Genomic DNA, 15,560 nt, shown 5'->3' on the forward strand with positions numbered 1-15,560 from the left:
TAAAGTAGTTTGAGCGCAGCACTGCTTTGTTTACAGCGGTCACCAGGGTAACGGCTCTATTTCTGCTGCTCCACTAGCGCCACCTACTGTCAGAGAGTGGCTTTACACCGTCATTCGGCCTGTCCCAAACTCTCCGTCTCCTCACAGCTTCAGGTCCACAGGGAGAGTAACATCCAGCACAGACACAATAGAGTTTTGCTTTATTCAGGACATGCTAATGTTCAGCACTATAGGCTGTGGTATCAAACATCATTTTACATTATACTTTACATTTTACTGTATACGCCCCGCTGTAAACGATCTCCTCACTGCTGTATACGCCCCGCTGTAAACGATCTCCGCACTGCTGTATACGCCCCGCTGTAAACGATCTCTGCACTGCTGTATACACCCCGCTGTAAACGATCTCCTGACTGCTGTATACGCCCCGCTGTAATCGATCTCCTCACTGTTGTATACGCCCCGCTGTAAACGATCTCCTCACTGCTGTATACGCCCCGCTGTAAACGATCTCCTGACTGCTGTATACGCCCCGCTGTAATCGATCTCCTCACTGTTGTATACGCCCCGCTGTAAACGATCTCCTCACTGCTGTATACGCCCCGCTGTAATCGATCTCCTCACTGCTGTATACGCCCCGCTGTAAACGATCTCCGCACTGCTGTATACGCCCCGCTGTAAACGATCTCCTGACTGCTGTATACGCCCCGCTGTAAACGATCTCTGCACTGCTGTATACGCCCCGCTGTAAACGATCTCCTCACTGCTGTATACGCCCCGCTGTAAACGATCTCCTCACTGCTGTATACGCCCCGCTGTAAACGATCTCCTCACTGCTGTATACGCCCCGCTGTAAACGATCTCCGCACTGCTGTATACGCCCCGCTGTAAACGATCTCCGCACTGCTGTATACACCCCGCTGTAAACGATCTCCTGACTGCTGTATACGCCCTGCTGTAAACGATCTCCGCACTGCTGTATACGCCCCGCTGTAAACGATCTCCTCACTGCTGTATACGCCCCGCTGTAAACGATCTCCTCACTGCTGTATACGCCCCGCTGTAAACGATCTCTGCACTGCTGTATACGCCCCGCTGTAAACGATCTCCTCACTGCTGTATACGCCCCGCTGTAAACGATCTCCTCACTGCTGTATACGCCCCGCTGTAAACGATCTCCTCACTGCTGTATACGCCCCGCTGTAAACGATCTCTGCACTGCTGTATACGCCCCGCTGTAAACGATCTCTGCACTGCTGTATACGCCCCGCTGTAAACGATCTCCTCACTGCTGTATACGCCCCGCTGTAAACGATCTCTGCACTGCTGTATACACCCCGCTGTAAACGATCTCCGCACTGCTGTATACGCCCCGCTGTAAACGATCTCCTCACTGCTGTATACGCCCCGCTGTAAACGATCTCTTCACTGCTGTATACGCCCCGCTGTAAACGATCTCCTCACTGCTGTATACGCCCCGCTGTAAACGATCTCCTCACTGCTGTATACGCCCCGCTGTAAACTATCTCCGCACTGCTGTATACGCCCCGCTGTAAACGATCTCCTCACTACTGTATACGCCCCGCTGTAAACGATCTCCGCACTGCTGTATACGCCCCGCTGTAAACGATCTCCTCACTGCTGTATACGCCCCGCTGTAAACGATCTCCGCACTGCTGTATACGCCCCGCTGTAAACGATCTCCTGACTGCTGTATACGCCCCGCTGTAAACGATCTCCTGACTGCTGTATACGCCCCGCTGTAAACGATCTCCTCACTGCTGTATACGCCCCGCTGTAAACGATCTCCTCACTGCTGTATACGCCCCGCTGTAAACGATCTCCTCACTGCTGTATACGCCCCGCTGTAAACGATCTCTGCACTGCTGTATACACCCCGCTGTAAACGATCTCCTCACTGCTGTATACGCCCCGCTGTAAACGATCTCCTCACTGCTGTATACGCCCCGCTGTAAACGATCTCTGCACTGCTGTATACGCCCCGCTGTAAACGATCTCCTCACTGCTGTATACGCCCTGCTGTAAACGATCTCCTCACTGCTGTATACGCCCCGCTGTAAACGATCTCTGCACTGCTGTATACGCCCCGCTGTAAACGATCTCCTGACTGCTGTATACGTCCCGCTGTAAACGATCTCCGCACTGCTGTATACGCCCCGCTGTAAACGATCTCCGCACTGCTGTATACGCCCCGCTGTAAACGATCTCCTCACTGCTGTATACGCCCCGCTGTAAACGATCTCCTCACTGCTGTATACGCCCCGCTGTAAACGATCTCCTCACTGCTGTATACGCCCCGCTGTAAACGATCTCGTGACTGCTGTATACGCCCCGCTGTAATCGATCTCCTCACTGCTGTATACGCCCCGCTGTAAACGATCTCCTCACTGCTGTATACGCCCCGCTGTAAACGATCTCCTCACTGCTGTATACGCCCCGCTGTAAACGATCTCCTCACTGCTGTATACGCCCCGCTGTAAACGATCTCCGCACTGCTGTATACGCCCCGCTGTAAACGATCTCCTCACTGCTGTATACGCCCCGCTGTAAACTATCTCCTCACTGCTGTATACGCCCCGCTGTAAACGATCTCCGCACTGTTGTATACGCCCCGCTGTAAACTATCTCCTCACTGCTGTATACGCCCCGCTGTAAACGATCTCCGCACTGCTGTATACGCCCCGCTGTAAACGATCTCCTCACTGCTGTATACGCCCCGCTGTAAACGATCTCCTCACTGCTGTATACGTCCCGCTGTAAACGATCTCCTCACTGCTGTATACGCCCCGCTGTAAACGATCTCCTCACTGCTGTATACGCCCCGCTGTAAACGATCTCCTCACTGCTGTATACGCCCCGCTGTAAACGATCTCCTCACTGCTGTATACGCCCCGCTGTAAACTATCTCCTCACTGCTGTATACGCCCCGCTGTAAACGATCTCCTCACTGCTGTATACGCCCCGCTGTAAACGATCTCCTCACTGCTGTATACGCCCCGCTGTAAACGATCTCCGCACTGCTGTATACGCCCCGCTGTAAACGATCTCTGCACTGCTGTATACGCCCCGCTGTAAACGATCTCCGCACTGCTGTATACGCCCCGCTGTAAACGATCTCCGCACTGCTGTATACGCCCCGCTGTAAACGATCTCCGCACTGCTGTATACGCCCCGCTGTAAACGATCTCCTGACTGCTGTATACGCCCCGCTGTAATCGATCTCCTCACTGCTGTATACGCCCCGCTGTAATCGATCTCCTCACTGCTGTATACGCCCCGCTGTAAACGATCTCCTCACTGCTGTATACGCCCCGCTGTAAACGATCTCCTCACTGCTGTATACGCCCCGCTGTAAACGATCTCCTCACTGCTGTATACGCCCCGCTGTAAACGATCTCCGCACTGCTGTATACGCCCCGCTGTAAACGATCTCCTCACTGCTGTATACGCCCCGCTGTAAACGATCTCCTCACTGCTGTATACGCCCCGCTGTAAACGATCTCTGCACTGCTGTATACGTCCCGCTGTAAACGATCTCCTCACTGCTGTATACGCCCCGCTGTAAACGATCTCTGCACTGCTGTATACGCCCCGCTGTAAACGATCTCCTCACTGCTGTATACGCCCCGCTGTAAACGATCTCTGCACTGCTGTATACGCCCCGCTGTAAACGATCTCCGCACTGCTGTATACGCCCCGCTGTAAACGATCTCTGCACTGCTGTATACGCCCCGCTGAAAACGATCTCCTCACTGCTGTATACGCCCCGCTGTAAACGATCTCCTCACTGCTGTATACGCCCCGCTGAAAATGATCTCCTCACTGCTGTATACGCCCCGCTGTAAACGATCTCTGCACTGCTGTATACGCCCCGCTGTAAACGATCTCCTCACTGCTGTATACGCCCCGCTGTAAACGATCTCTGCACTGCTGTATACGCCCCGCTGTAAACGATCTCCGCACTGCTGTATACGCCCCGCTGTAAACGATCTCCTCACTGCTGTATACGCCCCGCTGTAAACGATCTCCTCACTGCTGTATACACACCGCTGTAAACGATCTCCGCACTGCTGTATACGTCCCGCTGTAAACGATCTCCGCACTGCTGTATACGCCCCGCTGTAAACGATCTCCTCACTGCTGTATACGCCCCGCTGTAAACGATCTCCTCACTGCTGTATACGCCCCGCTGTAAACGATCTCCTCACTGCTGTATACGCCCCGCTGTAAACGATCTCCTCACTGCTGTATACGCCCCGCTGTAAACGATCTCCGCACTGCTGTATACGCCCCGCTGTAAACGATCTCCGCACTGCTGTATACGCCCCGCTGTAAACGATCTCCGCACTGCTGTATACGCCCCGCTGTAAACGATCTCCTCACTGCTGTATACGCCCCGCTGTAAACGATCTCCTCACTGCTGTATACGCCCCGCTGTAAACGATCTCTGCACTGCTGTATACGCCCCGCTGTATACGATCTCCTCACTGCTGTATACGCCCCGCTGTAAACGATCTCCTCACTGCTGTATACGCCCCGCTGTAAACGATCTCCGCACTGCTGTATACGCCCCGCTGTAAACGATCTCCGCACTGCTGTATACGCCCTGCTGTAAACGATCTCCTCACTGCTGTATACGCCCCGCTGTAAACGATCTCCTCACTGCTGTATACGCCCCGCTGTAATCGATCTCCTCACTGCTGTATACGCCCCGCTGTAAACGATCTCCTCACTGCTGTATACGCCCCGCTGTAATCGATCTCCTCACTGCTGTATACGCCCCGCTGTAAACGATCTCTGCACTGCTGTATACGCCCCGCTGTAAACGATCTCCTCACTGCTGTATACGCCCCGCTGTAAACGATCTCCTCACTGCTGTATACGCCCCGCTGTAAACGATCTCTGCACTGCTGTATACGCCCCGCTGTAAACGATCTCCGCACTGCTGTATACGCCCTGCTGTAAACGATCTCCTCACTGCTGTATACACCCCGCTGTAATCGATCTCCTCACTGCTGTATACGCCCCGCTGTAAACGATCTCTGCACTGCTGTATACGCCCCGCTGTAAACGATCTCCGCACTGCTGTATACGCCCCGCTGTAAACGATCTCCTCACTGCTGTATACGCCCCGCTGTAAACGATCTCCTCACTGCTGTATACGCCCCGCTGTAAACGATCTCCGCACTGCTGTATACGCCCTGCTGTAAACGATCTCCTCACTGCTGTATACACCCCGCTGTAATCGATCTCCTCACTGCTGTATACGCCCCGCTGTAAACGATCTCTGCACTGCTGTATACGCCCCGCTGTAAACGATCTCCGCACTGCTGTATACGCCCCGCTGTAAACGATCTCCTCACTGCTGTATACGCCCCGCTGTAAACGATCTCTTCACTGCTGTATACGCCCCGCTGTAAACGATCTCCTCACTGCTGTATACGCCCCGCTGTAAACGATCTCCTCACTGCTGTATACGCCCCGCTGTAAACGATCTCCTCACTGCTGTATACGCCCCGCTGTAAACGATCTCCTCACTGCTGTATACGCCCCGCTGTAAACGATCTCCTCACTGCTGTATACGCCCCGCTGTAAACGATCTCTGCACTGCTGTATACGCCCCGCTGTAAACGATCTCCTCACTGCTGTATACGCCCCGCTGTAAACGATCTCTGCACTGCTGTATACGCCCCGCTGTAAACGATCTCCTCACTGCTGTATACGCCCCGCTGTAAACGATCTCCTCACTGCTGTATACGCCCCGCTGTAAACGATGTCCTCACTGCTGTATACACCCCGCTGTAAACGATCTCCGCACTGCTGTATACGCCCCGCTGTAAACGATCTCCTCACTGCTGTATACGCCCCGCTGTAAACGATCTCTTTTATTATGGATGGATGGACATTGATGGACTTCAAAAAATATAAGGCCATTCACTGCCATTATAAAGTTTGGAGAGCCAGGACATTTTTTTATATAACTCTGATTGTATTTGTCTGAAAGAAGAATGTCATATAGGGCTAGGATGACTTTAGGGTGAATAAATCATGGGCTAATTTTCATTTTTGGGTGAACTATCCCTTTAAGAATAGCTGTGTTTAGTTGTACTTGATCGTCTGCTGAACTCTATGGCCTGAAGTCAATGCAAGAATACTGAAGTATACTTGTATATATTTAAATAGCAAAAGAGAACACATTCTGCTCAGTATGAATATTAGCTCATATAGCACAATTTTACACATGCATTAAAAACAACAACAGCTTTAATTACCAGACAGGCCACCAGTACTGAATCACTGTTGTTCCTTTCCGCTGGCGAGCGACACAACTCAATGAGACGAGGAACAGCTGAGGGAAAATACAAGGGTTTCAGTGCTGACAATCTGTGTAGTCCAACCCCGCTTTAAAACACACCGCTAACACTTTACAATAAGGTTCATTAGTTAACATTAGTTAATGTATTAACTAACATGAACTAACCATGAGCAGTACATTTGTTACTGTATTTATTCATCTTTAATATTAGGTAATAAAAATCCAGCTGGTCATTGTTCATGTTAGTTCACAGTGCATTAACTAATGTTAACAAGATTTTAATAAAGTATTAGTATATGTTTAAATTAACATTAACAAAGATTAATAAATGCTGTATAAGTGGATTTCATTATTAGTTCATGCTAACTTATATTGTTAACTAATGAACCTTATTGTAAAGTGTTACCAATACACTTACATATCACACCGCTGCTATAAATCGCATGCACAGAATCGGATCTACACATGTGGTTGTGTGAGAACTTTCTGAGTTTTCCCCTAAGGTAAGCGTGTGCAGTATCTGATGCGTGTCTAATCTCGGTCCTCGGTCTCAGACTGAGATTGATTGAGTGACAGTGGTCAGTAGGGCTGGGACGATACACCTATCTCCTGATTCGATACAACCACGATACTTGGGTGCCGATACGATATGTATTGCGATTTTTTTTTTAAACACTAAACCATGGGGAAAAGTTAAATACACTTATATAGACTGTACATGATGTATAAGATGAGTCATATTTACAAACAAAAAAATCATCACATCTTTCTGACTTTTATTTCAGAAGTGTTTCAGGTAATGTCTGGTGGTCAGGAACAGGTGTTATGTGGTGGTCAGGAACAGGTGTTATGTGGTGGTCAGGAACAGGTGTTGTCTTGTGGTCAGGTACAGGTGTTGTCTGGTGGTCAGGTACAGGTTTTGTCTGGTTGGTAAGGTACAGGTGTTATGTGGTGGTCAGGAACAGGTGTTGTCTTGTGGTCAGGTACAGGTGTTGTCTGGTGGTCAGGTACAGGTGTTGTCTGGTTGGTAAGGTACAGGTGGTGTCTGGTGGTCAGGTACAGGTGTTGTCTGGTGGTCAGGAACAGGTGTTGTCTTGTGGTCAGGTACAGGTGTTGTCTGGTTGGTAAGGTACAGGTGGTGTCTGGTGGTCAGGTACAGGTGTTGTCTGGTGGTCAGGAACAGGTGTTGTCTTGTGGTCAAGTACAGGTGTTGTCTGGTGGTGAGGTACAGGTGTTGTCTGGTGGTCAGGTACAGGTGTTGTCTGGTGGTCAGGAGCAGGTGTTGTCTTGTGGTCAGGTACAGGAGTTGTCTGGTGGTCAAGTACAGGTGTTGTCTGGTTGGTAAGGTACAGGTGGTGTCTGGTGGTCAGGTACACGTGTTGTCTGGTGGTCAGGTACAGGTGTTGTCTGGTTGGTAAGGTACAGGTGGTGTCTGGTGGTCAGGTACACGTGTTGTCTGGTGGTCAGGTACAGGTGTTGTCTGGTGGTCAGGAACAGGTGTTGTCTTGTGGTAAGGTACAGGTGGTGTCTGGTGGTCAGGAACAGGTGTTGTCTGGTGGTCAGGTACAGGTGTTGTCTCGTGGTCAGGTACAGGTGTTGTCTGGTGGTCAGGAACAGGTGTTGTCTGGTGGTCAGGTACAGGTGTTGTCTGGTGGTCAGGAACAGGTGTTGTCTGGTGGTCAGGAACAGGTGTTGTCTGGTGGTCAGGTACAGGTGTTGTCTGGTGGTCAGGAACAGGTGTTGTCTGGTGGTCAGGTACAGGTGTTGTCTGGTGGTCAGGAACAGGTGTTGTCTGGTGGTCAGGTACAGGTGTTGTCTGGTGGTCAGGAACAGGTGTTATGTGGTGGTCAGGAACAGGTGTTGTCTTGTGGTCAGGTACAGGTGTTGTCTGGTGGTCAGGTACAGGTGTTGTGTGGTTGGCAAGGTACAGGTGGTGTCTGGTGGTCAGGAACAGGTGTTGTCTGGTGGTCAGGAACAGGTGTTGTCTGGTGGTCAGGTACAGGTGTTGTCTGGTGGTCAGGTACAGGTGTTGTCTGGTGGTCAGGAACAGGTGTTGTCTTGTGGTCAGGTACAGGTGTTGTCTGGTGGTCAGGTACAGGTGTTGTGTGGTTGGTAAGGTACAGGTGGTGTTTGGTGGTCAGGAACAGGTGTTGTCTGGTGGTCAGGTACAGGTGTTTTCTGGTGGTCAGGAACAGGTGTTGTCTGGTGGTCAGGTACAGGAGTTGTCTGGTGGTGAGGTACAGGTGTTGTCTGGTGGTCAGGTACAGGTGTTGTCTGGTGGTGAGGTACAGGTGTTGTCTTGTGGTCAGGTACAGGAGTTGTCTGGTGGTCAGGTACAGGTGCTGTCTGGTGGTCAGGTACAGGTGTTGTCTGGTGGTCAGGAACAGGTGTTGTCGTGTGGTCAGGTACAGAAGTTGTCTGGTGGTGAGGTACAGGTGTTGTCTGGTGGTGAGGTACAGGTGGTGTCTGGTGGTCAGGTACAGGTGTTGTCTGGTGGTCAGGAACAGGTGTTGTCTTGTGGTCAGGTACAGGTGTTGTCTGGTGGTCAGGAACAGGTGTTGTCTGGTGGTCAGGTACAGGTGGTGTCTAGTGGTCAGATACAGGAGTTGTCTGGTGGTCAGGTACAGGTGGTGTCTGGTGGTCAGGTACAGGTGTTGTCTGGTTGGTAACGTACAGGTGGTATCTGGTGGTCAGGTACAGGTGTTGTCTGGTGGTCAGGTACAGGTGGTGTCTGGTTGGTAAGGTACAGGTGGTGTCTGGTTGGTAAGGTACAGGTGTTATCTGGTGGTCAGGTACAGGTGTTGTCTGGTGGTCAGGTACAGGTGTTGTCTGGTGGTCAGGTACAGGTGTTGTCTGGTGGTCAGGTACAGGTGTTGTCTGGTGGTCAGGTACAGGAGTTGTCTCGTGGTGAGGTACAGGTGTTGTCTGGTGGTCAGGGACAGGTTTTGTCTGGTGGTCAGGTACGAGTGTTGTCTGGTGGTCAGGAACAGGTGTTGTCTTGTGGTCAGGTACAGAAGTTGTCTGGTGGTGAGGTACAGGTGTTGTCTGGTGGTGAGGTACAGGTGGTGTCTGGTGGTGAGGTACAGGTGTTGTCTGGTGGTGAGGAACAGGTGTTGTCTTGTGGTCAGGTACAGGAGTTGTCTGGTGGTCAGGAACAGGTGTTATCTGGTGGTCAGGTACAGGTGTTGTCTTGTGGTCAGGTACAGGAGTTGTCTGGTGGTGAGGTACAGGTGTTGTCTGGTGGTCAGGTACAGGTGTTGTCTGGTGGTCAGGTACAGGTGTTGTCTGGTGGTCAGGTACAGGTGTTGTCTGGTGGTCAGGAACAGGTGTTGTCTGGTGGTCAGGTACAGAAGTTGTCTGGTGGTGAGGTACAGGTGTTGTCTGGTGGTGAGGTACAGATGGTGTCTGGTGGTCAGGTACAGGTGTTGTCTGGTGGTCAGGAACAGGTGTTGTCTGGTGGTCATGAACAGGTGTTGTCTGGTGGTCATGAACAGGTGTTGTCTTGTGGTCAGGAACAGGTGTTGTCTGGTGGTCAGGAACAGGTGTTGTCTGGTGGTCAGGTACATGTGGTGTCTGGTTGGTAAGGTAATGGTGGTATCTGGTGGTCAGGTACAGGTGTTGTCTGGTGGTCAGGTACAGGTGGTTTCTGGTTGGTAAGGTACAGGTGGTGTCTGGTTGGTAAGGTACAGGTGGTATCTGGTGGTCAGGTACAGGTGGTGTCTGGTTGGTAAGGTACAGGTGGTGTCTGGTTGGTAAGGTACAGGTGTTATCTGGTGGTCAGGTACAGGTGGTGTCTGGTGGTCAGGTACAGGTGGTGTCTGGTGGTCAGGTACAGGTGGTGTCTGGTGGTCAGGTACAGGTGTTGTCTGGTGGTCAGGTACAGGTGTTGTCTGGTGGTCAGGTACAGGTGTTGTCTGGTTGGTAAGGTACAGGTGGTATCTGGTGGTCAGGTACAGGTGTTGTCTGGTGGTCAGGTACAGGTGGTGTCTGGTTGGTAAGGTACAGGTGGTGTCTGGTTGGTAAGGTACAGGTGTTATCTGGTGGTCAGGTACAGGTGGTGTCTGGTGGTCAGATACAGGTGGTGTCTGGTGGTCAGGTACAGGTGGTGTCTGGTGGTCAGGTAGAGGTGGTGTCTGGTGGTCAGGTACAGGTGGTGTCTGCTGGTCAGGTACAGGTGTTGTCTGGTGGTCAGGTACAGGTGTTGTCTGGTGGTCAGGTACAGGTGTTGTCTAGTGGTAAGGTACAGGTGTTGTCTGGTGGTCAGGTACAGGTGTTGTCTGGTGGTCAGGTACAGGAGTTGTCTGGTGGTCAGGTACAGGAGTTGTCTGGTTGGTATGGTACAGGTGTTGTCTGGTGGTCAGGTACAGGTGTTGTCTGGTTGGTAAGGTACAGGAGTTGTCTAGTAGTCAGGTACCGGTGTTGTCTGTCTGGTTGGTAAGGTACAGGTGTTGTCTTGTGGTCAGGTACAGGTGTTGTCTGGTTGGTCAGGTACAGGAGTTGTCTATTGGTCAGGTACAGGTGTGGTCAGGTACAGGTGCTGTCTGGTGGTCAGGTACAGGAGTTTTCAATTGGTCAGGTACAGGTGTGGTCAGGTACAGGTATTGTCTTGTGGTCAGGTACAGGTGTTGTCTGGTTGGTCAGGTACAGGTGTTGTCTGGTGGTCAGGTACAGGAGTTGTCTGGTGGTGAGGTACAGGTGTTGTCTGGTGGTCAGGTACAGGTGTTGTCTGGTGGTGAGGTACAGGTGTTGTCTTGTGGTCAGGTACAGGAGTTGTCTGGTGGTCAGGTACAGGTGCTGTCTGGTGGTCAGGTACAGGTGTTGTCTGGTGGTCAGGAACAGGTGTTGTCGTGTGGTCAGGTACAGAAGTTGTCTGGTGGTGAGGTACAGGTGTTGTCTGGTGGTGAGGTACAGGTGGTGTCTGGTGGTCAGGTACAGGTGTTGTCTGGTGGTCAGGAACAGGTGTTGTCTTGTGGTCAGGTACAGGTGTTGTCTGGTGGTCAGGAACAGGTGTTGTCTGGTGGTCAGGTACAGGTGGTGTCTAGTGGTCAGGTACAGGAGTTGTCTGGTGGTCAGGTACAGGTGGTGTCTGGTGGTCAGGTACAGGTGTTGTCTGGTTGGTAACGTACAGGTGGTATCTGGTGGTCAGGTACAGGTGTTGTCTGGTGGTCAGGTACAGGTGGTGTCTGGTTGGTAAGGTACAGGTGGTGTCTGGTTGGTAAGGTACAGGTGTTATCTGGTGGTCAGGTACAGGTGTTGTCTGGTGGTCAGGTACAGGTGTTGTCTGGTGGTCAGGTACAGGTGTTGTCTTGTGGTCAGGTACAGGAGTTGTCTCGTGGTGAGGTACAGGTGTTGTCTGGTGGTCAGGGACAGGTTTTGTCTGGTGGTCAGGTACAAGTGTTGTCTGGTGGTCAGGAACAGGTGTTGTCTTGTGGTCAGGTACAGAAGTTGTCTGGTGGTGAGGTACAGGTGTTGTCTGGTGGTGAGGTACAGGTGGTGTCTGGTGGTGAGGTACAGGTGTTGTCTGGTGGTGAGGAACAGGTGTTGTCTTGTGGTCAGGTACAGGAGTTGTCTGGTGGTCAGGAACAGGTGTTATCTGGTGGTCAGGTACAGGTGTTGTCTTGTGGTCAGGTACAGGAGTTGTCTGGTGGTGAGGTACAGGTGTTGTCTGGTGGTCAGGTACAGGTGTTGTCTGGTGGTCAGGTACAGGTGTTGTCTGGTGGTCAGGTACAGGTGTTGTCTGATGTCAGGAACAGGTGTTGTCTGGTGGTCAGGTACAGAAGTTGTCTGGTGGTGAGGTACAGGTGTTGTCTGGTGGTGAGGTACAGATGGTGTCTGGTGGTCAGGTACAGGTGTTGTCTTGTGGTCAGGAAAAGGTGTTGTCTGGTGGTCAGGAACAGGTGTTGTCTGGTGGTCAGGTACATGTGGTGTCTGGTTGGTAAGGTAATGGTGGTATCTGGTGGTCAGGTACAGGTGTTGTCTGGTGGTCAGGTACAGGTGGTTTCTGGTTGGTAAGGTACAGGTGGTGTCTGGTTGGTAAGGTACAGGTGGTATCTGGTGGTCAGGTACAGGTGGTGTCTGGTTGGTAAGGTACAGGTGGTGTCTGGTTAGTAAGGTACAGGTGTTATCTGGTGGTCAGGTACAGGTGGTGTCTGGTGGTCAGGTACAGGTGGTGTCTGGTGGTCAGGTACAGGTGGTGTCTGGTGGTCAGGTACAGGTGTTGTCTGGTGGTCAGGTACAGGTGTTGTCTGGTGGTCAGGTACAGGTGTTGTCTGGTTGGTAAGGTACAGGTGGTATCTGGTGGTCAGGTACAGGTGTTGTCTGGTGGTCAGGTACAGGTGGTGTCTGGTTGGTAAGGTACAGGTGGTGTCTGGTTGGTAAGGTACAGGTGTTATCTGGTGGTCAGGTACAGGTGGTGTCTGGTGGTCAGATACAGGTGGTGTCTGGTGGTCAGGTACAGGTGGTGTCTGGTGGTCAGGTAGAGGTGGTGTCTGGTGGTCAGGTACAGGTGGTCAGGTACAGGTGTTGTCTGGTGGTCAGGTACAGGTGTTGTCTGGTGGTCAGGTACAGGTGTTGTCTAGTGGTAAGGTACAGGTGTTGTCTGGTGGTCAGGTACAGGTGTTGTCTGGTGGTCAGGTACAGGAGTTGTCTGGTGGTCAGGTACAGGAGTTGTCTGGTTGGTATGGTACAGGTGTTGTCTGGTGGTCAGGTACAGGTGTTGTCTGGTTGGTAAGGTACAGGAGTTGTCTAGTAGTCAGGTACCGGTGTTGTCTGTCTGGTTGGTAAGGTACAGGTGTTGTCTTGTGGTCAGGTACAGGTGTTGTCTGGTTGGTCAGGTACAGGTGTTGTCTGGTGGTCAGGTACAGGAGTTGTCTGGTGGTCAGGTACAGGAGTTGTCTATTGGTCAGGTACAGGTGTGGTCAGGTACAGGTGTTGTCTTGCGGTCAGGTACAGGTGCTGTCTGGTGGTCAGGTACAGGAGTTTTCAATTGGTCAGGTACAGGTGTGGTCAGGTACAGGTATTGTCTTGTGGTCAGGTACAGGTGTTGTCTGGTTGGTCAGGTACAGGTGTTGTCTGGTGGTCAGGTACAGGAGTTGTCTGGTGGTCAGGTACAGGAGTTGTCTATTGGTCAGGTACAGGTGTGGTCAGGTACAGGTGTTGTCTTGCGGTCAGGTACAGGTGTTGTCTGGTGGTCAGGTACAGGTGTTGTCTGGTGGTCAGGTACAGGTGTTGTCTGGTGGTCAGGTACAGGTTTTGTCTGGTGGTAAGGTGCAGTTGTTGTCTGGTGGTCAGGTACAGGTGTTGTCTAGTGGTCAGGTACAGGTGTTGGTTAGTGGTCATGTACAGGTGTTGTCTGTTTGGTAAGGTACAAGAGTTGTCTAGTAGTCAGGTACCGGTGTTGTCTGTCTGGTTGGTAAGGTACAGGTGTTGTCTTGTGGTCAGGTACAGGAGTTGTCTGGTGGTCAGGTACAGGAGTTGTCTATTGGTCAGGTACAGGTGTGGTCAGGTACAGGTGTTGTCTTGCGGTCAGGTACAGGTGTTGTCTGGTGGTCAGGTACAGGAGTTTTCTATTGGTCAGGTACAGGTGTGGTCAGGTACAGGTATTGTCTTGTGGTCAGGTACAGGTGTTGTCTGGTTGGTCAGGTACAGGTGTTGTCTGGTGGTCAGGTACAGGAGTTGTCTGGTGGTCAGGTACAGGAGTTGTCTATTGGTCAGGTACAGATGTGGTCAGGTACAGGTGTTGTCTTGCGGTCAGGTACAGGTGTTGTCTGGTGGTCAGGTACAGGTGTTGTCTGGTGGTCAGGTACAGGTGTTGTCTGGTGGTAAGGTGCAGTTGTTGTCTGGTGGTCAGGTACAGGTGTTGTCTGGTGGTCAGGAACAGGTGTTGTCTGGTTGGTTGTCTGTTGTTTGGTGGTCAGGTACAGGTGTTGTCTAGTAGTCAGGTACAGGGGTTGTCTGGTGGTCAGGTACAGGTGTTGTCTAGTAGTCAGGTACAGGGGTTGTCTGGTGGTCAGGTACAGGAGTGGTCAGGTACAGGGGTTGTCTGGTGGTCAGGTACAGGGGTTGTCTGGTGGTCAGGTACAGGTGTTGTCTAGTGGTCAGGTACAGGGGTTGTCTGGTGGTCAGGTACAGGTGTTGTCTGGTTGGTAAGGTACAGGTGTTGTCTGGTGGTCAGGAACAGGTGTTGTCTGGTTGGTTGTCTGTTGTTTGGTGGTCAGGTACAGGTGTTGTCTAGTAGTCAGGTACAGGGGTTGTCTGGTGGTCAGGTACAGGTGTTGTCTAGTAGTCAGGTACAGGGGTTGTCTGGTGGTCAGGTACAGGAGTGGTCAGGTACAGGGGTTGTCTGGTGGTCAGGTACAGGGGTTGTCTGGTGGTCAGGTACAGGTGTTGTCTAGTGGTCAGGTACAGGGCTTGTCTGGTGGTCAGGTACAGGTGTTGTCTAGTAGTCAGGTACAGGGGTTGTCTGGTTGGTAAGGTACAGGTGTTGTCTAGTGGTCAGGTACAGGAGTTGTCTGGTGGTCAGGTACAGGAGTTGTCTAGTGGTCCGGTACAGGAGTGGTCAGGTACAGGAGTGGTCAGGTACAGGTTTTGTCTAGTGGTCAGGTACAAGAGTTGTCTGGTGGTCAGGTACAGGTGTTGTCTGGTGGTCAGGTACAGGTGTTGCCTAGTGGTCAGGTACAGGTGTTGGTTAGTGGTCATGTACAGGTGTTGTCTGGTGGTCAGGTACAGGTGTTGTCTAGTGGTCAGGTACAGGTGTTGTCTAGTGGTCAGGTACAGGTGTTGTCTAGTGGTCAGGTAGAGGTGTTGGTTAGTGGTCATGTACAGGTGTTGTCTGGTGGTCAGGTACAGGTGTTGTCTAGTGGTCAGGTACAGGTGTTGTCTAGTGGTCAGGTACAGGTGTTGGTTAGTGGTCATGTACAGGTGTTGTCTGGTGGTCAGGTACAGGTGTTGTCTGGTGGTCAGGTACAGGTGTTGTCTAGTGGTCAGGTACAGGTGTTGTCTAGTGGTCAGGTAGAGGTGTTGTCTGGTTGGTAAGGTACAGGTGGTATCTGGTGGTCAGGTACAGGTGGTGTCTGGTGGTCAGGTACAGGTGTTGTCTAGTGGTCAGGTACAGGAGTGGTCAGGTACAGGTTTTGTCTAGTGGTCAGGTACAAGAGTTGTCTGGTGGTCAGGTACAGGTGTTGTCTGGTGGTCAGGTACAGGTGTTGCCTAGTGGTCAGGTACA

At 51.7% G+C, this 15,560-nt stretch overlaps 1 protein-coding gene across 6 annotated transcripts in view; it reads right to left on the minus strand.

The window, feature by feature from the left end:
• insc (INSC spindle orientation adaptor protein) overlaps positions 1-15,560 on the minus strand; it is a 321,619-nt gene that overhangs the window by 216,834 nt on the left and 89,225 nt on the right. For 4 of the 6 annotated variants that reach the window (XM_079604170.1, XM_079604168.1, XM_079604166.1 and 1 more), the window contains exon 12: positions 6,294-6,370. In XM_079604170.1, coding sequence (XP_079460296.1) covers positions 6,294-6,370 — 77 coding nt within the window. Of the gene's footprint in view, positions 1-6,089; positions 6,371-15,560 lie in introns of those variants that run through there. The other 2 variants (XM_079604171.1, XM_079604167.1) reach the window with 1 other exon arrangement.

The sequence above is a fragment of the Phoxinus phoxinus genome (assembly GCF_949152265.1).
Source record: "Phoxinus phoxinus genome assembly, chromosome: 25".
In the NCBI taxonomy this organism is placed as follows: domain Eukaryota; kingdom Metazoa; phylum Chordata; class Actinopteri; order Cypriniformes; family Leuciscidae; genus Phoxinus; species Phoxinus phoxinus.